The sequence below is a fragment of the Macaca mulatta genome, chromosome 16 (assembly GCF_049350105.2).
Source record: "Macaca mulatta isolate MMU2019108-1 chromosome 16, T2T-MMU8v2.0, whole genome shotgun sequence".
NCBI classification, from domain to species: Eukaryota; Metazoa; Chordata; class Mammalia; order Primates; family Cercopithecidae; genus Macaca; species Macaca mulatta.
This window is the reverse complement of record NC_133421.1, coordinates 35,987,818-36,013,974: the sequence shown is the minus strand read 5'-3', so window position 1 is coordinate 36,013,974 and position 26,157 is coordinate 35,987,818. Positions and strand designations below refer to the sequence as shown.

Sequence of the window (26,157 nt, the reverse complement as noted above, 5' to 3'; positions counted from 1 at the left end):
GGCTCATGTCACCCAAGGGGATGGCAGGGACAACCTTTGACTTGGGGGCTTTCCGGTCCTATTTCCCAGGAGCTGCCTGCAGACCCTTGCAACACAGCAAGCCCACAGTAATGTTTGCTGTTTCTCTTCTGAGCTCAACTGGCATCATCCAAGGGAGAACCTGAAGCCTGTGTAATTCCTGCCAAATCATGTTAGGGATCTTAGAAGTGGAGAGATGGTTGGAGAGTACATAGAAATCACTGTCGGTGTGCTCTAGCAGAGTTTCTATCTAATTAAGAAGTTTTGGCCAGGTGTGAGGGCTAACACCTGTAATCCCAGCACTTTGGGAGGCCAAGGCGGGAGGATTGCTAGTCTGGGACATGGAGACCAGCCTAGGCAACAAGACCTTGTCTCTATAAAAAATAAAAAAATTAGCTGGGTATGACGGTATATGCCTGTAGTCCCAGCTACTCAGGAGGCTGAGACAGGAGGATCTGTTGAGCTCAGGAGATGGAGGCTGCAGTGAGCCGTGATTGTGCCACTACACCCCAACCTGGGTCACAGGGCGAGACCATCTTGAAGAAATAAAGAAGTTTTAAGGAGGCATTCCTGCTGTTCCTATGTCTTAGTCCATTTGGGCTGCTAGAAGAAAGTACCATAGACTAGATGCATTATAAACAACAGAAAGTAACTTCTCACAGTTCTGAAGGTTGTAAGTTTGAGATCAGGGTGCAGGTCCTCTTCTCGGTTAGACTGCTGTCTTCTCATTGTATCTTCACATGGTGGAGAGGGAATGAGAGCTTTCTAGGGTTCCTTTTACAAGAGCAAGAATCTCATTATGAGGACTCCGCCCTCATGACCTAATCACCTCCCAAAGGCCCCACTCCCTAATACCATTACATTGAAGATTAGGATTTCAACATATTACTGGTGGTGGTGGTGGTGGGGGTGTGTATACAACATTCAGTCCATAATATTAACTGCTTTTCCTCAGCAATTACTGTGAGATTAACATTGTGAATCATACAACTTACTGGGCTTCCCATTTTGTGTGAGTTTGTTTGTTTTTGACACAGAGTCTGGTTCTGTCACGCAGGCTGGAGTGCAGTGGTGCCATCTTGGATCAATGCAAACTCTGCCTCCCCGGTTCAAGGAATTATCCTGCCTCAGTCTCTTGAGTAGCTGGGACTACAGGCATGAGCCACCACGCCCAGGTAATTTTTGGGGAGTATTTTTAGTAGAGACAGGGTTTCACCATCTTGGCCATGCTGGTCTCCAGCTCCTGACCTCAAGTGATCTGCCCACCCTGGTCTCCCAAAGTGCTGGGATTATAGGTGTGAGCCCCTGCGCCCGGCCATTTTGTGTGAGTTTGGTGACAAATGTTTAGCTCACTCGGTGCAAATGTATGTCTTTAAGATTTCCATTTAAGGCAGGGTGTGGTGGCTCATGCCTGTAATTCCAGCACTTCGGGAGGCTGAGGTGGATGGATCACCTTAGGTCAGGAGTTCAAGACCAGCCTGGCCAACATAGCAGAACCCTATCTCTACTAAAAAAAAAAACATGGCTGGGCGTGGTGGCTCACGCCTGTAGTCTTAGCACTTTGGGAGGCCGACGCAGGTGGATCACGAGGTCAAGAGATCGAGACCATCCTGGCCAACATGGTGAAACCCCATCTCTGCTAAAAATACAAAAATTAGCTGGGCGTGGTGGCACCCATCTGTAGTCCCAGCTACTTGAGAGGCTGAGGCAGGAGGATCGCTTGAACTCAGGAGGCAGAGGTTTCAGTGAGCTGAGAATGCGACACTGCACTCCAGCCTGGTGACAGGGCAAGACTCAATCTCAAAAAATAAATAAATAAATAAATTACTCAGGCATGGTGGCATGGCCTGTAATCCCTGCTACTCGGGAGGCTGAGACAGGAGAATCTCTTGAACCAGGGAGGCAGAGGTTGTGGTGAGCTGAGCTTGCACCACTGCATTCCAGTCTGGGCAACAGAGTTTGACTGTGTGTCAAAAAAAAAAAAAAAAAAAAAAAAAAAGAAAAAATACATATAATTTGTTTAATATCTTTTTTTTTTGTTTTTTGAGATGGAGTTTCACTCTTGTTGCCTAAGCTGGAGTGCAAAGGTGCAATCTCGGCTCACTGCAACCTCCCCCTCCCAGGTTCAGGCGATTCTCCTGCCTCAGCCTCCTCAGTAGCTGGGATTACAGATGTGTGCCACCATGCCAGGCTAATCTTTTGTATTTTTAGTAGAAACGGGGTTTCACCATGTTAGCCAGGCTGGTCTCAAACTCCTGACCTCAGGTGATCCACCCGCCTCAGCCTCCCAAAGTGCTGGGACTATAGGCGTGGGCCACTGCGCCTGGCCTCTTGGCTCTATTTTAATCATTATCTTTCTCACGTTAACTCTCTAATGTCCATCATCCTTAATCTATTTTTTTATAAGAACATTTCATTATTATTCAACAATTTGGAAGCATAAAACCACATAGTGGAGTAGCCATTTCACTTCTCTTACTTACTGATCTATACTCGAGCAAGCTTGTCCAACGGGCCACATGCAGTCCAGGACGGCTTTGAATGTGGCCCAACACAAATTCATAAACCTTCTTAAAGACTTTTCTTGTAATTTTTTAAAGCTTGTCAGCTATCGTTAGTGTATTTTATGTGTGGGCCAACACAATTCTTCCAATGTAGCCCAAGGAAGCCAAAAGATTGGACACCCCTGTTCTAGATGATTTCTATAGCTCACACTTTACTTTCAGAGAACAATTTTTTCAGAAAGAGCCATTGATGCTTCATCCTTATTAAAACCAAACACTCACTATAATGACAGTGACAGGCAACACTGTATTACAGGTTTTCCTAACAAAACCTGTAATACTACTTTCAGACCAGAAGACCAACTTTTCTGTGGAACTATAGAGAAAATTCCTTATTTTTATCATTATCTCTAAAACAGAAACCGCGATAATGACAGTAGTCTCTAATAGAGAAAATAGTGGAGTTGATAAAAATTGAATTAAATCATTTTTCCTTCTCCAATTCCAGTCCTATTCAATTATTTTCTGATTCCTCAACTGTTAAGATAAGCCTAGACAGGCCAGGTACCACGGCTCACGCCTGTAATCCCAGCACTTTGGGAGGCCAAGATGGGCAGATCACTTGAGGCCAGTTCAAGACGAGCCTGGCCAACATGATGAAACCCTGTCTCTACTAAAAATACAAAAATTGGCCCAGCTCATGCCTGTAATCCCAGCTACTCAAGGTGGCTTATGCACGAGAACCACTTTAACCAGGGGAGGCAGAGGATGCAGTGAGCTGAGATTGTACTACTGCACTCCAGCTTGGGTGACAGAGCGAGATCCTATCTCAAAGTAAAAAATACAAGCATACAAAATGTCAAAAAACAACCACACAAAACTACTCCACCCACCTGTAATAAAACAGGTCACTTTATACCTGGCTCAGACCAGATTTTTGCTGTTGGCTAAAGAATGCTTTATGGATCAACGGGCAGGTTGAGACTGCCTACTCATGTTCATTCCTTCCAAGCGTCTTACCATAAACATCTGCCAAGGTTATGATGAGCATGTCATTAGGTTGCATTTTATTAGTTGCTGCCAACAGCTCTTACTTCTGATGGAAAAGAATTTAACAACAACAAAAAAACCTCAGTATACTCCAACTTATGCTTTTTCTATGCTTTTATCACCAAATGATAGTACATCCATATATAACTCTAGATACTTGTTTTATAGTCTATACACTTGCTAGTTAAAATGTATTATAAGCCACTGTCTGTTCAGAATTACTTGGGTAAAATGCTATGTCACCTACAAACCTTCATCTGATTAATATGGAGGTTGTAATCACTCTCTCAATGGTTTCTGGCTCATGAAACTTCTCATGCTTTCTATTTTCTTACTCCTGTGCTGGCTGGCTGACAGCCAAGTCCCCTGCCTCTGCCACTGCCTCAACCCATAAGCACGCTACAGTGCAGCCCAACCTTTTTTGGTCTTGCCGATCCAAGAGCAGCGCAAACCAGTTGAATCCAACTTTATCACAGTCACAGCAGGCAGGAAATTTCAAGGATCGTTAAGTTTAGGATTTGCCAACCTAAGATCAAGTTATAGGTTTTAAAGTGATTTCATTATTGCCGAAGGATAGCTTGGCTGCTGAGTGTGATTTTCCTATGTTCACATGTACCCCATGGGATTCTAAAACAGAAAATCAAATCTGAACATAAATGATCCCTTGCCAGTTCTCCAAATGTCAGGCTTGTGGCAAAATAGGAGAAAGAGGCAGTGTCATTTTCAAATCATGTAAGTAGAATCTGATTCATAATCAACGTCTTCCCTATTTTTCTTTGGTCCTTCAGTCTATTATTACTGTTATTACCTTCTTTCCCACAGACAAATGGAAAATTCACACGTTTCTACTTGACATATATGGTGCAATCTTCCTTTCACACTGGCACGCACACTATGGTTTTCACGAGAAGAGGTGGCAAACAGGTGAACATCTCAGAGAATGTAGCTTCCAAAAATGCTGTTTTGGGCCAGGTTCAGTGGCTCACACCTGTAATTCCAGCATTTTGGGAGGCCAAGGCAGGCAGATCACGAGGTCAGGAGTTTGAGACCAGTCTGGCCAACATAGTGAAACCCCATCTCTACTAAAAATACAAAAAAAAAAAAAATTAGCTGGGCATGGTGGGGAGTGCCTGTAATCCCAGCTACTTGGAAGGCTGAGGCAGGAGAATCGCTTGAACCCAGGAGGTGGAGGCGGCAGTGAGCCGAGATTGTACCCTTGCACTCCAGCCCGGGTGACAGTGTGAGGCTCAAAAAAAAAAAAAAAGACTTTTTTTACTTGAGTGGATATGTTGGTGTGGAAAGTAAAAATAATGCAACGGTGTGAAAAGTAATGGTATCTTATTTATTTATTTATTTAGAGTCTCACTGTCACCCAGGCTGGAGTGCAGTTGCACAATCTCAGCTCACTGCAAACTCCATTTCTCCAGTTCAAGCAATTCTCTTGCCTCAGCCTCCTAAGTAGCTAGGAGTACACGCACCTGCCACCATGCCCGGCTAATTTTTATAATTTTAGTAGAGACAGGGGTTTCACTATTTGGTCAGGCTGGTCATGAACTCCTGGCCTTAACTGACCCACCTGCCTTGGCCTCCCGAAGTGCTGGGACTACAGGTGTGAGCCACTGTGCCCGGCCAGTATATTTTAAAATTATAAAGCTGATATATTACAAAGTAAAATACAGGGGGGAAAAAGTCACAAGAAGTATTAAGATTAGATGCTTTTTGTGCTTCTTTTTGTAAAATATAGATGATCCTCAAGAAGTAACTTGAGCAGATTTTCTACTGGCCTTCAAATTGACAACCTACACTGCCTATAAATTTTTACATTCCTTAACAGAGCTAACCATAGGAACTTCCAAATAATTTCTCAGAGGAAATGAGTCTTCAAAATCACACATGGCTCATAAGAGTTTTGTTTTTTTTATGCCTTCTCAAAGGACCCAGACTGCTAGATTTTTATAATAACTACTTTAACCAGATAGGCTTACTATAGGCTGGTAGTTCCCCCATTAAAAGATATTTTTCTTTTACTTAGTAGTCACTTTCCTGTGTTCTAGAGCTTCCCTATGCTTTTAAAATACGCATTATCACAACAGTTCTCCCAAAAACAAAACCACCATAAGAGTTGCTGCACTCGGGGAGCCCTGAATGAACTCTAGAGCAGCGCCTGAGTCCTGCATTCTTTCTTCATTGTCCTTTTTGTTTGATTTGCCCATGGTGTACCATCAATCTTACAATGGAGACAGATAGAAAGTACTCCACCTAACCTATTTAAGAAACATTTGCAATATACTGTTTTACAAGTCTTTAATTAAAAAACTCAACAAAAATATATAATTGAGCATTTTACATAATGCATACATTCTTAATATCTGCAGGTAAGATAACAGAAGGCAAAAGCAGATATACTGTATTGCTTCTTTGGCAACTCACCAATATCATCCCCTGCAGAAACATAGAGTGTTTTTTTTTTTTTTTTAATCCATGGTCTTAAAATAATTGTCCCTTAGTACAAACAACATATTTAGCAATAATACAGTAGATGGACTTTTCAAATTCACAACAATTTATAATACTTCACAAGGGTAAACTAGTAAGCTGCTTTCTAAAATTAAGGCAGCAGCAGTGTTTAGAGGGGGAGTAATAAAAAAGACATCCTTTTTCTAGTTATATCCTGGCTCTGCCTTCTTTGTTGTTATTTTTAAATAATGTCACATTCAAGCTCTATGTCTTGGATGACACTCCTAAGGATAATAAAATCCTTTCCCTGTATATAAACTGTGTTTCACTTCCAGGTCAGTCTGACACTCTCCAACAAAACCAAATACATTTTGTATGAGGCAACACAACTATTTTTTTTTTGAGATGGAGTCTCGCTCTGTTGCCCAGGCTGGAGTGCAGTGTGTGATCTTGGCTCACTGCAACCTCCGCCTCCTGGGTTCAAGCAAATTCTCCTGCCTCAGCCTCCCAAGTAGCTGGGACTACAGGTGCGCACTACCACGCCTGGCCAATTTTTTTTTTGTATTTTTAGTAGAGACAGAGTTTCGTCATGTTTGCCTGGCTGCTCTCAAACTGCTGACCTCAGGTGATCTGCCCACCTCAGCCTCCCAAACTGATGGGATTATAAGCATGAGCTGCCACACCTCACCCAATTCAACTTTCTTAAGACAATATTTACCATCTAACTCAGTGTTCCAGAATTTAAAAATTCCTTATGCTTTACAGCAAAGATACATATTGTGGCTCTACTGAAGCAATATATACATGTCAGAACTAAAAATCAGAAAAGCAAAAGGGTCCACTCAACATATAGCAGCTTATATCTAAATATATACATGTATGTATATGTTTTCACAGTTAAATCTTTTAAAAAGTTTATTTTTGATATGTTCAGAAATATTTCTATTATCTATAAATAATATTTTAAAAGCTCAACTGATCAAAATGCAGTACAAGAACATATCAAATTAAATAAATCTTCTATGTCTTTAAAAACAGATAATTGAAGTCAGTAAAGCTTGAGGTTTGTGTTAAGTGTATTCTGTCAGTCCCTACTACTAGGGAAGGCAGAATCTTCTAAATACGATAGGAGAGAAACTCCAAAAGCTTGGAAGGAACTGGCAGCTCCTGGACTTCTTGGGTGGGCATCACTCTTCGGATTGACATGCGACATAAATGTTGCAGGCTAGGGACCTGCCGTGGAGTGGCCCAAAAATACACACTTCCGTCATGTGTCCTAAACAGAAACAAAGCACATGGTTAGTCACCCAGGTATATGTATTTCAATGTCGCTACAGCTCAAACAACTATCATCCAATACATGTGAGTACTGGAGTCACAAACTTCACACTAAAACCCAACTAGGAAGAACTAACCAATGATGTATTCTATAACAAGGTAAGACTACTATATAAGAATACTTATTAGAATTTTACTAACAATAAACTACTAGCTGCTAAAAGCCACCTTAAGTTGCCCCTTAAAGAAGGCCAGGTGTGGTGGCTCAAGCCTGTAATCCCAGCACTGTGGGAAGCTTAGGCGGGAAGATCACTTGAGGTCAGGGTCAGGAGTTTGAGACCAGCCAGGCCAACATGGTGAAATCCCGACTCTACTGGAAAAACAAACAAACAAACAAATAAATTAGCCAGGAGTGGTGGTGTGCACCTGTAGTCCCAGCTACTCGGGAGGCTGAGGCAAGAGAATCTCCTTGAACTGGGAGGCGGAGGCTACAGTGAGCAGAGATTGCACCATTGTATTCCAGCCTGGGGGACTTCATCTCAAGAAAAAAAAAAAAAAAAAAAAAAGAGAAAAATATATTTACCCAGCAGCTAAAACACTGCCATCAGTAGAGAAGGCACAGCAAAGACCATTGCTCAAAGGTGCAACTTGCACTGGATAATCCTCATCAATTCTCCAGAACCTCACCATTCTGAAAACAAAATAAATTATTTAGTTATCTTGTAGGAAATGTAAGGTAAAAGCAACTTTTTTAAAATTTAGAAAGAAACACCATTGAGTTATGAGTCACAAAATACACAAATCACACCAACAGGCAATTATTGTAACTTGATTTATACAATTATAAAATATTTTAAGGTCTATAATACCAGTTGGTAAACTGGATAAACTTTCACTTAAGAGACTACAATGCATGGTTGCCTTTCCTCCTTCCCAGTGTTCAAACCTAGAATGTTCACACCTGGCAGCTTTCTTCTTACTTTCCTACACTTACAATACAATCAACTTCTAGTCTGTTTCACCCTTTTCCCAAGACATTTTTAAAAGCTAGGTGAGCCTGGTAGCTCAAAACCATAATCCCACACACTCTGGGAGGCTGAAGTGCATGGACTGCTTGAGCCCAGGACTTTAAGACCAGCTTGGGCGACGTCGGGAGCCTGTGTCTCCACAAAAATTTTTTTAAAAACTTAGCCAGGTGTGGTAGTGTACCCCTGTGGTGCAAGCTACTCAGAAGGCTGAGGTGGGAGGATCACCTGAGCCCAGAAAATCAAGGTTGTGGTGAGATGTGATTTGCCACTGCACTATAGCCTGGGCAACGAGGCAAGACCCTGTCTCAAAAAAACAAACAAACAAAAAAACAGGAAAGGAAAAAAAGCTTTTCACCTAGGCTGAATGTGTCTACAAATACAGCAGAGAACTAATATGCAGAATCTATCTGAGCAAACAGGAAAACAATGGTTGCAGACAAACAAAAAAAAAACCTCTCTCCATATGTTTGCTAATATTCTGGAAAAAGAAGAGTTGCCTTATGAATTGATGTTACCAAACTACTCAATGCTATATGCATGAACACTGTAATGATAAAAGGATGTGAAAATGAGATGATTGCAACTAGTTTCTGCTTCTTACCAATAAGCAGCACATCTCATTCATGTGATATTTCTTTCACATTCTAGTCTCAATCGTGGATACAAATTATTATTTATTTGTAATTCTTTTGGTTTTATTATTTGTTTCACTTTAGAAATTTCCTTTTGCTTCAACCTTTAAGACATTACTTTAAAAAATCTCTATAAGCTGGGCTAAAAGCTGACTAAAAATCAACCCACTATGCCTAAACAAGTTAAACAAGAAACACAGGGAGAGGCATGCATTATCTTTAGTTTACACAGATAATTGTTCTGGCTGATATTCTTTAAGACACAACAAAATCTCCCAGGGGATCGTGTTGAGGAAGAGATATTAAAACTCTTAACTGCAGAAAGGCTTTAAGGCTTAAGAATGTAAAAGGTAAAGGTAAGTCAGTCAAGCTATAATGCACATACTTACTTATCATCAGCAAGGCTTGCAATATGCAGTCCATCATGGCTAAAAGATACAGATCGTACCCACCGGTCATTTGCTCCTCCAGCAAATATTGGAGTAGGTGGGGGAAACAGGTGCCTGAGGTCAAATACATGTTTTTAGTGGATATCAGTCACTTCAAGAAAACAAAATTACCCAGGTACAAAGTACATCTGTCTTTGAATAGTGTTTAAAGTAGCCTTAGTTAATATAACTGAGAAGATTGAGTAGAAATGATACATCCAAATTAAAAGTCACCTGAAAAGAATTAATATTTTATGGCCGGGGACAGTGGCTCACGCCTGTAATCCCAACACTTTGGGAGGCCGAGGCAGGTGGATCACGAGTTCAAGAGATTGAGACCATCCTGGCCAACATGGTGAAACTGTCTCTACTAAAAATACAAAAATTAGCTAGGTGTGGTGGCACGCGCCTGTAGTCCCAGCTACTCAGGAGGCTGAGGCAGGAGAACTGCTTGAACCCAGGAGGTGGAGGTTGCAGTGAGCCGAGATCGCGCCACTGCACTCTAGCCTGGCGACAGAGCAAGACTCTGTCTCAAAAAAAAAAAAATATATATATTATATATTTTTATATATATTATATTATATATATTATATAATATTTTATATATATTATATATATATAATATATATATATATTTTTTATGATTTAGGATAGTAAGATTAAGTCCAACTTTGGTTTTAACTGTTTTTCTCCAACAAAAACTCTAAACATAATTAGTACTTCTATAGATAGCTGGGTACTGTTAAGCAGCAAGACTTGTATCAAGACAGCCAAATTTACTTTCAGAATTTATGTCTAACGCTTTCCATTAGTCAAGGGCTTAAATAATGCCAACATTTTAAATTACAATAAACTGTAATTTTAGGTTTCATATGTTGGTGATTCTAATTAAATTATTCACATAACTTGATAAGCAGAGATGAATTATAGACTAAAATAATTCATGTTGTACCCACCCAAATTCCATTAGAATGTCTCCATTATGTGGATCCCAGATATATACTCGAGTATCGTAAGATGCAGTAGCCAGTAATGCTCCATCAGGAGAAAAGTCACAAGCTACCACATCATGGTGATGTCCTTCTAGTTTCCGTATCATGGTGTATTTATCCATATTCCAAAGGAAAACCTGCAATAAAAAGGCAAATGTTATAGCTTCATTCAGACACACAGAGGACAAAATGGCACATCTTAAACTAAAACTGCTAAATTTAATTAAGATTATATTAAGCATTATAAATTATGAGTAATTTAAAGAATACGCTCAGTGTCATAGTCAGATTAAAATCAGTCTTTAAGTTAATTAAGGCAGACATGCAAATTCTATTTCAAATGTTTCTGTTAAATGTTAATTTAAAAATAAGCCTAAACATAAAATAAAGGCAATGCAATTTAACCACAAAGCTATACTGAAATCCATTTATTCCAAAAACTAATTAACTAAAATATACGGAAATAAATAGGGTTAAGTACTACAAACCCCCTTCTCTTTTTTTCCAGAAACTACCAGATTTTTAAAAAAATATACAGACAGAAAACGTAAGGTTAACAAATTGTTACTCCATTGGCATCTCCCTTTGAGATAATCACTTGTTTACAATAGGCTTGGGTCACCAACTTGAGCCTAGGAAGAGAAACAGATACTGCAAGCAAATAGAATATTCACAGCCAAATGAAATTTCTTTGGCAAACAACAAGGATGTTAAACCACATTACAAAATGAAAATGCTATTTTATGAAAATAATACAATTACATTTCAATAAATCAAAATTTAACCATCTTATTTTTCCCAAACTGACCACAATCATAAGTCATTTGAAGCATAAAACGGTTCAATTATTTAAGAATAAGTTCACATACAATTTTAGATTCTAAAGATCAGTAGTTAACTGTGCAGAATAGCTCTAAATAGGATTCTAATGTTTACTTCAGTCTGTTATATTAAATGTGAGCTTGGAGGTTTATCCTAATAAGACAATCTCTCCTCTTGGAGTAAAGCAATCCTTTTTGCTTTTTTTTTTTTTTTCCTGCACAGACATAATACATTATTTCTAAAAGAAAATAAGTACAAATTTTAAAATGAATCAAAGATGTAAGGTATCTCTGGAATTTTAAAGAATTCCAAAAAACAGCACAGAGAAACCATTTGAAAGCCAAACACTTTATATTAAATTGGTTTCACTTGTCAGACTCCCAAATCCATAAAACTGGAAAATCAATTTACTCAGGAGTCAGTGAATTTTACTGTGGGGAAAATTACTTTAAAAAAGAAAAAAGAAAGAAAGAAAAGCAGAAAGTGGACATCGACCAGCACCTGTGTACGTACAGTACACCTTGCAGCCGAATGCAAGGTTACTTCATCCTATGGTAAAGGTCGCCCCCAGCCCGGTAGCCAGAGATGCCACTCTTTCTGCCCAGCTAACACCATTGTGCGCCTGTGTGCGAGTGGTGCCAGCATAACCTCAATCACACCAATATTGCTGCCACCACCTGTGACAGGGAAAGCAAGAAGCATATGGAAAACACACAGCCTAAAATAGCAATGTCAACATCTAATTTTGTTCTTCTTATGATTTGTAAAGAACTAAACTGAGTATCTTGTTTTAAACTTCCAACATTTATAACTATCATTTTAACATACTCCTTGGGTAAATAAAATGTACTTCAACTAGTCTCCCACCCCCCATTAATTCAAAGTGTATTGTAATTATCACATGTATTTGGACTTCAACCATTTTATAAATATTTTTAGCTACTGAGATCAATTTAACTACACTAACTTAGAAATGGTAAACAACTAAAAGAGTTCATCAATAAGCATAACCCTCTTAACAGTCACTTTACTTAAGCTGTCTATAGGTATGCTATATAAGACAAACAGTATCAAATTTCACCTATAACTTAACTCTAGGACATACATGAGTGCTATTTTTATATTATTTTAAGTTACTTTTTTTCAGTTAAATGTACAGGACCAGCTGGGACTCAAAACTTTAAAAACAGCAAACTGGACCAAAAAAATAGAACAACAGAGAAGAAAATAATTAGCAAGGGAATGTCTTAACATATAGACTAGATCTCTTCTACAGCACATAAACTTTTCTAGACTTACAAAAAAAAAAAAAACCAAACAAACAAAAAAGAAAACCCTAATATGCCCCTCATTTTCTATTATCTCTAAAAACAATCCAACTTCTCACTTGGCAATCAATAACTATATTTAATTTCCTTCATGCAAATTCTCCCCCATCATAAAATAAAACATTTAAAATATTCATGACACCGAGCACAAACTTCATAGGTTACTTAGATTTAAAATGATTATGCACACATTATCATAATCCAATTCACAGTTAATGTACAAGAACTTTGACACATACTGCTTTACTGGCTCCGACTGAACACAGCATAGAAGAGTCAGGAGAGAATGCACAGCTGTACACCCAATTCTGATGCCCCCTCAATACTTTCATCATGTTTCCTGAACAAAAGAAACAATCTGTATTAACCCTAGAATCCACTTCAAATGAGCAGTATTTCAAAACAGTAGTAATTCAAAGGATCACAAACATTTATAGCTGAAAGTAATTTATCTGTAACAAGGGTTACTGACATACACCAGCTGCTTATTTTAAATTTTACTGGAACACAATCCTGTCCATGTGTTTACGTTGTGCTCTACAGCAGACAGCATGGTTCACAAGCCTCAAATATTTAACATCTAGCACTTCAAGAAGAAGTCTGGGGCCTGGCGCGATGGCTCTTGTCTGTAATTCCAACACTTTGGGAGGCTGAGGTGGGTGGATTGCTTGAGGCCAGGAGTTCGAGACTAGTCTGGCCAACAGGGTGAAAACTCATCTCTACTAAAAAAAACATTTAAAAAATTAGCCAGGCATGGTGGTGCATGCCGGTAATCCTAGCTACTTGGGAAGCTGAGGCACAAGAATTACTTGAACCTGGGAGGCAGAGGCTGCAGTGAGCTGAGATGGCACCACAGAACTCCAGCCTAAGTGACAGAAAAAGTCTGGGACACCCTAGCCCCACCCCATCTACAGAAGACCAAATTTTTAGTTCAATCCCCTTATTTTAAAAGTTAAGAAACTTGACCATCTTCAAAATGCCTTTTCATTCTTCCTTTTTGAAAACCTACAACCCACTCCAAAGTCCTTGTGTATTATGCCCACAGCACACAGCTATGCTTAAGTATACTGAACTCTTAGTTTTACAAAAACTTACTGAGTGCCTATGCATGCCAGGCCTATGCCGGCACTGAGGATATAGCTGGAAATAAGGCAAGGACCCCACTATCTTGGAGCTTATATTTTACTAAGCCTATGTTCTTAAAACATGTACATTGCTGAAATTAGTTTGAGATAAGCAAGCATCATTCGATATGCAAAAGAAAATAAAAATTATTAAAATATTTCAATTGTTGGGATCCCTTTGCACCTCAACGGCTGAGCAGATAAAACGCAGAGAAGGTCCTTCATGACTTGTTAATGTTAGCATAGTACTTTATTAAGGAATGGTTACTATTTATCAGCTGGAACATTTCCAGATCTGAGGGTTTTATTTCCTACTAATTCAATTAAAGCTTTATTACCCCTAGGCAAGCCTGTTAACCTCTAGCTTGAGGCTGTTAGAGCACCAACAGACCTTAAATTTAAGGTTTTAGCTAAACATATAAACTCTTTCATTAGGGACTAAGAAAGGGGAAGAGATGCTCATCTCAAATGAGGTAGCATCTCCAAAACTTTGTAAGGCTTAGAGAAAGGTGAGTACTTGACACCAACATATCTTTCTATTGTATTGGACAGTAAATCTTTCACTTTTTATAAAAGTATTTCTTAACCTAGCCAATTTATTATAATGCTTACTAATATTTACATATTATAAATTCTGGCATGTAGGTCATGTTTTAATTAAAATTTTATTAGATACTAAGTTACTTCAAGATCTACCTAAATTTTCCCTAAGTCAATGCAATAAGTTAATAACCCTCCCTAAGGGGACATAAACAGACTGGTTCCATAAAACCCTAAATCTGATCCATATTTGGTCCTCAGATAGTTGATACAGATCTATGAGTTTCTGAATAATATCAGATCATTTACTTCGAATAACTGTTGGCTCCTATTCTGGGTCACGTTTATGTTTTTCTTTGATCTATTCAGGAAAGGAGCCAAAATGTTAGGCAGAGAAAAGGAACTTTGATCACATGCCATTTTTAAAGTCAAATGCCCCAAATGTTCCCAATACCTCTCAATAGTAATATCAAGAAACGAAGCCTAGTTCATAGCTTGGAAAAAAAGACATACCATCATCTTTCAGGTCCCACACTCTGAGAGTTTTGTCTCTTGAAGCTGACACCAGGATCAAGCTTCCATCTGGAGCAAAAGTTAAATCTCTGACCACTTCAGTATGATCTACCAAGTTAAGGAGGAGTTTTCCTAAATATGATAGAAAAGGGAGAAAAAAGACAGTATTAATATGTTTTTGTTTTGTTCTTATTTTTCTTGAGACAGGGTCTCACTCTGTCACTCAGGCTGGAGTGCAATGGCACAATCTTGGCTCACTACAGCCTCAACCTCCTAGGTTCAAGCAATTCCCCTACCTCAGCCTCCGAAATAGTTGGAACTATAGTTACAAGTCACCATGGCTCGCTTTTTTTTTTTTTTTTTTTGTAGTGATGGAGTCTCACCATGTTGCCCAGGCTGGTCTAGAACTCCTGGGCTCAAGTGATCCCCCAGTTTTGGCCTCCCAAAGTGCTGGAATGACAGGCATGAACTTTAAAATATAAAATCAAATTATTTCTTTGCTTGTTATTTCCTTGGCCTAGGAAAGTTAAGCTCCCCAAAAGATACATGTTATCCCACAACAACTTTAGTTTTCTAACATGATCCCAGTGAAAAAAATGTATTTAAATAATACTGGAAGAGCTTTGTTTTCTAAGAAAATCTATGTGTTCATCTTACTTTTTTCAAGAACCCAGATTTTGACTCATTATCACCTATGTTAGTATCACTTGTTATGTTCTAATGTACATGTTGTTTTAATGCTTCTTTAAAAATCCTTTACATTTTTGAGTAATATTATATGCCAGAAAGTGTTTTAGGCAATAAGCAACACATTGATTTTTAGTTGCCCAAAGAATTTAACTTCTCAACCTATCTAAACTTTCACTAAACCTTTCCAAGTTGAGATAATGATTGTTGAAATTTGATTTACCTTGAAAACCTCTAAGCTATTAATCATTGAAAAAGTACAAAGAAAACACCTTGACATGTGAGTCATTAACTAAGTAACTAGGTTATAAAGGACAACTAATTAAACATTCCCTAGAAAAGCCTTTCCTACTATACTACTCTCTAAAGAGTGATGAAGCAATATGAACTCTATCATTTTCCTAAATTAAAATGATGAGCTGAAGAAGGTGATATTCAGGTCAATTATAAAGACACACTTATGCCATCAATTCTTGCTTTTCAGTAAGCTGAAATCCTCAAATCCTAATTCCAGTGCCTATGAGTAGTGCCCTGCAAAACAAAATAATACATTTGCTTTAAAAACTATGAATCCATACCTGTATATACATCCCATATTTTGATACGCCCATTGTTCAACCCTGTAGCAAGAAGTAGCTGATCTTGTCCAAATCTGAAGCGATGCCATTCTATATTTACACAGCGACTCTGTTTTTCTGGAACTGACGACCCAAAAGCAAGACTCCAGACTATATCTCCACAGTCTATAATATGTTCACGAGGCTTATTTTTCTGACCACCATCACTATTTTGTCTTGGCAATCTTAAACTGCTTGAATTGGTAACATTCTTGGTGCCATGCAAGAGACTGGGGTGGGGGAAGTCAGATGGAAATTGTATTATTATTCACTCTGGACTCCTCTGGACATTGAATAATTACAACCGTTTGTTAAAATAACCTCAATGTTATTATAATGACACCAAATAACAATAGAATCCTATAGATAGGAAGGGAAAGGTTGATATTTGAACTACGAGAGAAGGACCGAATAAATTCAGGTCATTAATAGAAATTCTCAGTGACTGAGTAGTAAGTTCAACAATAAAGCAATTTATATTATAACTTATTTGCCTCCCAAAATTTCCTAAAAACCACCGTATCAACTGGTGCTCCCTTCAACCTAAAAACACAAATATAAATAAGCAAAAACCAACCAACCAAACAAAAAAACCCCAGTAACGTAAGATATGGTCAAGCTGATATCAGAAAATTGCCTTAAGGGAGAAAAAAAAAATCCTCAAACCATGACCAGTTTCCCATAGGTTCTAGACCTCAAGTAATACATAATGAGAACATTAGTGACTATAACCATGAAGGTCTACTAGATACAAAAAAAACAGGGAAAGATCCAATATAGCATATTATACATTTTAGAAAAACATTCAACAAACATCCAAACTCAATTTACCCCAAGCAGAGGGACCATAAGTCCATTAAAAACAAAAACAACAACAACAAAAGCCCAGGCTCAGTGGCTCACGCCTGTAATCCTAGCACTTTGGGAGGCTGAGGAGGGTGGATCACCTGAAGTCAGGAGTTCGAGACCAGCCTGGCCAAAATGGTAAAACCCCTGTCTCTACTACTATGCATCAGAGTTATCCAACAACATGTTATAAAATCCAAGTGAATCCAAAAAGCTTCACATCACAGAAGTCACCTGCTCTGGCACAACACTATATATATGCATTTGTTAGACACAATCTGACTTTAATGTACAGAAAAACTTAATGTATAAATAAGATCAGACAATTCTTTTTTTCTTTTGAGACAGAGTTTGGCTCTGTCACCCAGGCTGGAATGCAGTGGTGCTATCTCGACTCACTGCAACCTCCGACTCCTGGGTTCAAGCAATTCTTCTGCCTCAGCCTCCTGAGTAGCTGGGACTACAGGTGTGCCACACCATGCCCAGCTAGTCTTTGTATTTTCAGTAGAGATGGGGTTTCACCATATTGGCCAGGCTGGTCTCAAACTCCCGACCTCAAGTGATCTGCCTGCGTTGGCCTCCCAAAGTGCTGGGATTACCGGCCTGAGCCACTGCGCCCGGCCCAAAGAATTCTTTACACAAAATTTCCAATAAATACATTCAGCCCATGACTAAAACTCACAACACCATCTATAAAGTAAAACTTAAATATCAAAATGTTATTACCCTACACTGAGAGAAAATAGTAAATTCCACAAACAGATACAAAATACAGAAAAGAAAAAGTCTTACAAGTTCTGAAGGCACTGGGACCACGGAACAAGTTTTACTGTGCGATGTCCTTGTGACCAAGCAAAGTATGAACCATCTGGAGCAAAAGCAACAGTCCAATTTTCACGACCACATTTCTTGTCAAAAGGAGCTGCAGGAGCTAAAAGTTCACCTATAGTACGTGATCTCACTAAAAGGAAAAATAAAAATACTTGATATCATATATAACCAACAATACATGTGAGACTGCCTCCATATTACTTTGGGATTGAGTTTCTTCCCTCTTCTATGCAAAGTATGATGAGTTCTGCATTCCATCCTCTAACCGGGGGTATGCAGTATATGAAGACTCCTTAATGATAATGACTATCTCCAAGTTTTGATAAAGTGATTTCCCTAAAATTTCCCAATACAAGAGTTTTTAAGAAAGTTTCAGTAAAAAAACTGGTCAAGTAACAATAATGTGATGACCAATTAGACTTAACAATTATAAAAGTCCTAACTTTTGCATTGTATTATGTTCTCATCAAATTATTAACATTTAAAATGCAAGAAATTAAACTTAGTTGGCAAGAAAAGTATCTTCCAAATTAAATTTCTTAGCTTTCAAAAACTATACCTCACTATAAAATACAATATTACACCATTACTCAAAGGAAAGCACTATAAAATATGCTATCCAAACAAATATTTGTATCCTTTTCAGGCCCAGGTCATAAAAATCACAAAACCCTCAGAACTAGAAGAGACTTAAAGGTTGTCTAGTCCAACCAGTGCTTTAGAAATGCATTATAGGCCGGGTGTAGTTGCTTACACCTGTAATCCCAACATTTTGGGAGGCTGAGACAGGTGGATCACTTGAGGTCTGGAGTTCGAGACCAGCCTGGTCAACATGGTGAAACCCTGTCTCCACTAAAAATACAAAAATCAGCTGGGCGTGGTGGTGGGCACCTGTAATCCCAGGATGAGGTAAGAGAATTGCCTGAACCCAGGAGGCGGAGGTTGCAATAAGCCAAGAAAGTGTCACTGTACTCCAGCCTGGGTGGAGTGAGACTCCGTCTCAAAAAGAAAAAAGCTAAAATAAAAGAAAATGCATTATAGCTGGGCATGGTGGTATGCTGGAGCATGCATGTAACACCAGCTTCTTGGAAGGCTGAGGCATAAGAACTGCTTGAACCTTGGAGGTGGAGATTGCAGTGAGCCAAGACTGCATCACTGCACTCCAGACTGGGTGACAAAGGAAGACTCTGTCATTAAAAAAAAAAAAAAAAAGAAAAAAAAAGAAATAAAACCAAAATGCATTATATTTGTGATTCTTAAATAGTGGTCCTTAAGAGTCTTCCTAATGGGCCTTACACTGACTCAAAAATGGAAGTATTTTGTTTTTTAAGGACAAAAAATGGACAATTTTAAATTCAGATTACTAAAATTTTGTATTCCTAACAAAAATTGGCATATTACCAGAGTATATGGAGAATACTACTTCCATATTTAACAAGCATGATCAACAAGCTCATACTGCAATGTATGCATGCAAACTCAGTTAGAATTTCCTCAATTTGGGGAAAGGAGCTTTTTGTTGTTGTTGTTGTTGTTGTTTTTTTTTTGAGACGGAGTCTCGCTCTGTCGCCCAGGCTGCAGTGCAGTGACCGGATCGCAGCTCACTGCAAGCTCCGCCTCCCGGGTTTACGCCATTCTCCTGCCTCAGCCTCCCGAGTAGCTGGGACTACAGGCGCCCGCCACCTCGCCCGGCTGGTTTTTCGTATTTTCAGCAGAGACGGGGTTTCACCGTGTTAGCCAGGATGGTCTCGATCTCCTGACCTCGTGATCCGCCCGTCTCGGCCTCCCAAAGTGCTGGGATTACGGGCTTACCTATTTTGGGTTGGTCTTAATTTTCCCTATTATCTATTTTGTGGTCAGTTGTCTGGTCAATTGCACAGTGTATAATAATATATTTTTACGTATTTCTGGTTTAAACTTTCCAACACCTAACCTTTAATATAGTCTATGTACTGCTGTTCATGTAAGAACCACTTACACTGCTATAGTTAGAGAACCTGGACATGGACACATACATACATACACATACACATACACATACACATACACACAACCCCCCCCCCCCCAAAACGTACTTGTTCAGTTTGAATGTATGCTCCGACAATAGCTAGTATAGCACCTGGCATATGACAGGTGCTCAGTAAATATTTATTGAATGAATATGAAAGCACACATTTATGCTCCCATTCTACAGTGATTTAAATATGTTATCTGCCCAACTCTCGACACCTTAACAAATAGGTGTGGTTTTTATGATATTCATAATTAGGCTTACACTATTTTGGTGCAACTGAGATGGCTTTTAATGACTCAAAGTCTTCCTCCTACCACTCTACCCACTCAGTACTGATTCTGACCTAAGAGAATAAGCCTACTGCTATCCTCATAACATTTATATATTGAAGATAGCCATGAATAAAATCTTTTTACCAGGCTAAAAGATCTCTATCCTTCCAATCATACCTTAGATCACATGGTTTCAAGTCCATTTCCCATCCTAACTTCATCATACCTTTCTGGATAAATTCTAGTTAGTAGTGGCCCTCATCAAAGTGGCACCCAGAACTAACCACAATACTTCAGGTGTGGTTTAATCAAAGCTGCAGAGTCCCTCACCCACCCGCCCACCCCGTATTAGCACAGCTTAAGATGACATTAACTTTACTGGCAGTCATATAACTTTCTGTTTTCTTGAGTCAGGGTCTCACTCTGTCACCCAGGCTGGAGTGCAGTAGCACAATAACGGGGCACTGTAGCCTCGACCTCCCAGGCTCAGGCGATCCTCCTGCCTCGGCCTCCCAAGCAGCTGGGTCCACAGACATGCACCACCACACCCAGTTAATGTTTTTATTTTTGTAGAGGTAGGTTCTCCGTTTGTTGCCCAGGCTGTCTCAAACTCCTGGGCTCAAGAGATCTTCCCACCTTCAGCCTCCCAAAGTACTGGGATTACAGGTGTGAGTCACATAACTTTCTTAATACAAAATTCACAAACTTAGTGACCCTCAAATGCCTGCAGATACTTTTAACATACAAATGATTTCAGAAACAGCATGCTGCTCAGGTTTCCTTATATTTTTCCAAACCCACAGCCTTATTTGTTCCTTTTACCAGGGTTCTTTATATGCCTGGCCTCTGAATTTGCAACCCCTGCCTGCCTAATTTTTTTAGACAGGGTCTTGCTCTGTTGCCAAGGCTGGAGTGCAGAGGCAAACTCGTAGGCTTAAATGATCCTCCTGCCTCAACCTTCTGAGTAGCTATAGCAGGGACTACGGGCACATGCCCCCACACTTGGCTAACTTAAAAAAACAAAAACAAACTTTATTTCCTTTTTTTTAAGACAGAGTCTTGCTCTGTCACCCAGGATGGAGTACAGCGGCTTGATCTTGGCTTACTGTAACCTTCACCTCCTGGGTTCAAGCAATTCTCCTGCCTCAGCCTCCCAAGTAGCTGGGATTACAGGCATGCACCACCACACCCTAATTGTTATTATTATTTTTTGTATTTTTAGTAGAGACAGGGTTTCATCATGTTGGTCAGGCTGGTCTTGAACTACTGATCTCGTGATCCACCTGCCTCAGCCTGCCAAACTGCTCGGATTACAGGTATGAGCCACCGCACCCGGCAAAAAACCAATTTTTTACAGATAGGGTCTTGCTATGTTGCCCAGGCTGGTCTCCAGCTTCTGGCCTCAAGCGATCCTCTCATCTTGGTTTCCCAAAGTGGGGAGATTAAGGCATGAGTCACTGCATCAGGCATATTTTTTTTTAACTTGGATTCCTGTTTAACCACATCTATCTTTTAAAACTCATAAATTTTAGGAGGGAAAAAAAATGCTAAGTTCACATATAAGGGAAGCAAGTTTAAAATTCAACTTAAAAGTCTCTACAGAGAATATTTATGTAACTTGTATACGATGAGGAACAGCCCTTGCATTCAATTTCAAGAACATCTAGTAAATGAGACTAAAATTAAGCTCTCCCTTAGCAAGCATAAGAGAGACTAAATTTCTCATACAAGATTTTGTTTGTTTTTTTTTTTTTTTTGAGACAGAGGCTTGCTCTGTTGCCCAGGCTGGAGTGCAGTGGCATGATCTCTGCTCACTGCAACCTCCGCCTCCTGGATTCAAGCAATTCTCCCTGCCTCAGCCTCCCGAGTAGCTGAGATCATACGTATGTACCATCATGGTGCCCACCACCACGCCCAGCTAATTTTTGTATATTTTGGTAGAGATGGAGTTTCACCATGTTGGCCAGGCTGGTCTTGAACTCCTGACCTCAGGTAATCTGCCCGCCTCAGCCTCCCAAAGTGCTGGGATTACAGGCATGAGCCACCGTGCCTGGTGTAGATTGTATTTTAAGGTTACTCTATATTTTTCTTCTACCTTGACCACAATCATGGAACGCCTTGTGTACAGTGGTAATAGGACAGGCATACTGGTAATCCCAACACTCTGGTAGGCCAAGGTGAATGGATCACTTGAGCCCATGAGTTTGAGACCAGCCTAGGATATATAGAGTACCTCGTCTCTACAAAAAATTTTAAAAATTAACAAGTGTGATGGCATGCACCTGTAGTCCCAGGCTGAGGTGGCAGAACTGCTTGAGCCCAGGAGGCAGAGGTTGCAGAGAGCCAAGATTTCACCACCACACTCCAGCTTGGGTGACAGAGCAAGACTCTGTCTCAAAAAAAAAAAAAAAAAAAAAAAAAGAGTAGGCCGGAGGCAGGGGCTCACGCCTGTAATCCCAGCACTTTGGGAGGCCGAGGAGGGTGGATCACCTGAGGTCAGGAGTTTCAGACCAGCTTGGCCAACACGGTGAAACCCCCCTTCCCCCATCTGTACTAAAAATACAAAAAATAAGCCGGGTGTGGTGGCATGAACCTGTAATCCCAGCTACTTGGGAGGGTAAGGCAGGAAAATCACTTGATCCTGAGAGGTGGAGGTTGCAGTAAGCTGAGATTGCACTACTGCACTCCAGCCTGGACGACAGAGTGAGACTCAGTCTCAAAAGGAAAAAAAAAAAAAGCAAAAGAGCGGTAACAATTACTAAAAAATTGGTTCGGATAGCAGAGACAATGAAATAACATATTTATAACATAATTCTCAAATATATACAAACTCAAGAAATAGAGCCATCATAAAACCTGCCAAATAAATGCATTAATCTGTTAAAAATTACTAATAATTGTCTTGATTGTGTTTCTTTGCTGGATAACAGGTATATCAAATTGCCTTTGGCACTTTAATAAAACGTTTTAAGCGCTCAATTTAAATACTGGCACAATTTTATAAACGTAGCACAAAGTTTGTAATAAAGTGCTTTGAAAAAAAATTTTTAAGTTAAACCTTTATTACATTATCTGTAACTGTTTAATGTTAGCTACAGAAATGTATGATTTAATGACCTTGTTAAGGGAAAGGCTGCCTGCCACGGGAAATCAGCCATAAGATACAACACTACATTATTAATATCTGTAAAATAATAACATATCATCTGAGTCACTGCTGAACCAAGCAAATCAGATTTAGCTCCTTCTTTACATTCCTCCCCAAAATTTCATAACCAGAAAGGGACAATCTATGGCTGTGCCTTGCGAAAGAGGGCAGTAGCATTATACAGAATTATTTGATCATTCATGGAATCTTACCTCTACTCTCTGTATGTCCTCGAGTAATTAAACTTGGCTTGGCTTTTAATTAACACCCAAGAAAAGAAAAAACGTAAATCCTTAATCATAGATTTAAAAAGCTACACAGGAGAAATGTTTAACCTTGTACTAGTAACTTTTTATATCATATCCAGGAAATAACACTGAGACTTAAATACGAAAAAAAAGAAAAGAAAGAAAAAAGAAAAGAAAAGAAAACCAGGGGCTGGCGGGGGAACACTTAGTGGATGGTTCTACTTTATGTAGTATGCTATCCATCTCTTAGAAAACAGAACCGGAAATCCGGGCGCGGTGGGCTCAAGTCTCTAATCCTAGCACTTTGGGAGGCAGAGGCGGGCGGATCACCTGAGGTCGGGAGTTCGAGACCAACCTGACCAACATGGAGAAACCCCATCTCTACTAAAAACACAAAAATTAGCCGGGTGTGGAGGCGATGCCTGTAATCCCAGCTACTCGGGAGGCTGAGGCAGGAGAATCGCTTGAACCTGGGAGGCGGAGGTTGCAGTGAGCCAAGATGGTGCACTCCAGCCTCGGCAACAAGAGCAAAAACTCCGTCTCAAAAGAAAAAACAAACAAACAAACAAACAAACAAACAAAAAACACGACCGGAAAGTTTTCAAAATGGTTTATCACGATGAAAGTAAAATACAGATTAAAAAAAAAGGCAGATTACTCGTCTATAACATTATGGTGTAGTGAAGTAAGTAAAAGAAAAACCCACTGAACTGATAAGAACTTTTGAGTTCTTTGTCCCACTTCGCGATATACTTTCTAGTCTTAAAATCACTTAAAATAATAACTGGACACAAATTTTGTGTTCTTTGCATCTTTTTTTTCTTTTTTCTGTGTGAACTCTGCTGCAATTTTTTTCCTTTTTTTCTGTGTTTGTATCTTTAAAAATGGTTATTAAAACCAGGGTTAAAGTCCCTTCCTAATCAATCATCCCTAAGACAACAAAAGTCCAGAATTCTAAAACAGCTGTTTCTAGATATAAAAATTCACCCACATAGAAAAGAGTGGGCGTTTTGGCTACTTCAGCCTCTTTCCTTCTCTAGAAATAACTCCTCCTTGTACTTAGTAAAGGCACACATTCACTTCAAGAAAATGTAAATGCTCTCTGCTCAGTGGCCACAGCTAATTATTACTTAACACAGTAAGATCAGTGTTTGCTGAGTGTGTCAGCCAATGTACAGCACCCCCAACACCATCAAACGTTGTTCCAGTTATTTTACTTTAAAAGAGGATTTAAATAATGCGACGCGCATTATTTAACCACTAAGTAGGTGTGGACGCACAACCTTCAACACTAATTGCCCTTTACTCGGCCGGCCAGGGGTACACACTAAGCCAGAAAAGCCTTTCCAGAGTTTCCTCTTCCGCACAAAAGCTTTCCTTCGGTCACTCCACCCAACCGCCCAGCTCCTCCCTTATGTGTTTGAAAGATAATTCTGAAAGAGTCTCCTCCCCCGAACCGCTGCGTTTCTTAACGCCACAACATTTTTTAAAATACCGTATTACTTTTGCCAGGCTATTGGGACCTCTTCCGTCTCATTTCTCATCTAAGTGTGGTTGGCACACACGAGGACCCCCTCCTTTCGTTACCGCTCGGAATCCACAAGTTTACTTTTCCCCATTGTAAACCTAAAGCCCCTGAGTGGCCCTTCCCTGTCCACTCGACAGTCAAGTCCTGAGCCAGGAACTCCCAGGACAAGAGCCCTGCGCAGACCTCCGACGAAGAAACCGGGGTCCGTGCCCGCCCCAGCCACACAGTAACCGCGAGGGAGCACAGTAGGTGCTGCATCCACGTCGGTGGCGTTTACCCGCCCCCTCCCACCCCCCCACCAACTCCTATCGAGGCGGCTTCCTCCTCCTCGCTCTTGGGCTGGCCCTGGCGCGCCTCGGAGTCGCTTCCTCCTAAACCTCCTCCGAGGAGTCCCTGCCTTTCCCCGGCCCTCACGCGCCCACCCACGGTCCCAATCCTCACCGATCTCTTTCTCGTTGACCCTCGGGGGAAAGCTGGCCATCTATGGGGCACCGTCTGATTCCGGGAATACGATGCGGACCCAACGACAGAGAAAAGAGTGGCGAGCGCTGAGGGGCGTGACTAGGGGTTGGTCCTCCCCCCGGGCCGGGGCGGCCGCTGCGGCTTCTGCTAACTGCCCCGGGAAAGCTCCCGAAGGCCTCAGACCAAAGTACGGAGTCAAACACAGACAATAGACCCTGTACCCAGCCTCGCGCCTGCGGAGCACGTCGGTTGCCCCAACGCTGCCAACGGCAAACGAGACACTGAAATCAAAATGGCGGGCGGCGCGGGAGATAACTGGGCGGCAGGGGCGCGGCCACGTGACGTCAGAACCCGTGGCTCCGCCTCCCAACGCACGGGACGTGATCTCCGGGGCCCGGCGCTAGCGCGCGGGTGTTACCTGGGGGCCTTGCAAGGGGAGATCCAGCCCAGGCTGGGTCCGCTGACTGTGCCTGTAAGCCTGTGGCGTCTTCTGGGCTTGGATGTCTGATATGAAGTTTATAAGCTGAAGTGCCTTTGAAAAGGGCAAGCAGAGAATTGTATTATTAGCCTTCTAGCTTAAAGATTGCATGGAACTTAAACTGGCTGAACGGAAAAGAACAAAAAGACATTTCAAGTTTTCACTCAGTTTGGCCAACTCCCCAGCCCACAAGCACTGGGGAACTGACGGATACCCTGATAAAAAAGATAGGATTAAAATTAACATCGTTGTGCACCACCTGTCCAGCTACGATTGTTCGGACCTGAGCCAGCAGGTTTTAGGAAGGGCCGA

General features: G+C 40.4%; 1 protein-coding gene across 3 annotated transcripts; it reads right to left on the bottom strand.

Annotated features, from left to right (window-relative positions):
* Positions 1-5,859: 5,859 nt before the first annotated feature.
* WSB1 (WD repeat and SOCS box containing 1) lies at positions 5,860-25,684 on the bottom strand. Of its 3 annotated transcripts, none has more exons than XM_077968797.1 (9): positions 25,347-25,684; positions 17,657-17,732; positions 15,980-16,248; positions 14,715-14,846; positions 12,777-12,877; positions 10,352-10,524; positions 9,357-9,470; positions 7,891-7,998; positions 5,860-7,305 (listed from the first exon to the last, which is right to left on the bottom strand). In XM_077968797.1, exons 1-9 carry the CDS (start codon positions 25,384-25,386, stop codon positions 7,146-7,148), a joined length of 1,173 nt encoding a protein of 390 aa, XP_077824923.1. In that variant the 5' UTR covers positions 25,387-25,684; the 3' UTR covers positions 5,860-7,145.
* Positions 25,685-26,157: the final 473 nt, after the last annotated feature.

Bases quoted from the DNA above. Each gene is read 5' to 3' on its own strand.
- WSB1 (XM_077968797.1), bottom strand. From the start codon at position 25,386: ATGGCCAGCTTTCCCCCGAGGGTCAACGAGAAAGAGATCG. The intron at 7,999-9,356 runs GTAAGTATGTGC...TTTTGTTTTCAG, and splicing joins GCAAGCCTTGCTGATGATAA to AATGGTGAGGTTCTGGAGAA. The intron at 7,306-7,890 runs GTAAATATATTT...GTTTCTGTTTAG, and splicing joins GGCAGTGTTTTAGCTGCTGG to GACACATGACGGAAGTGTGT.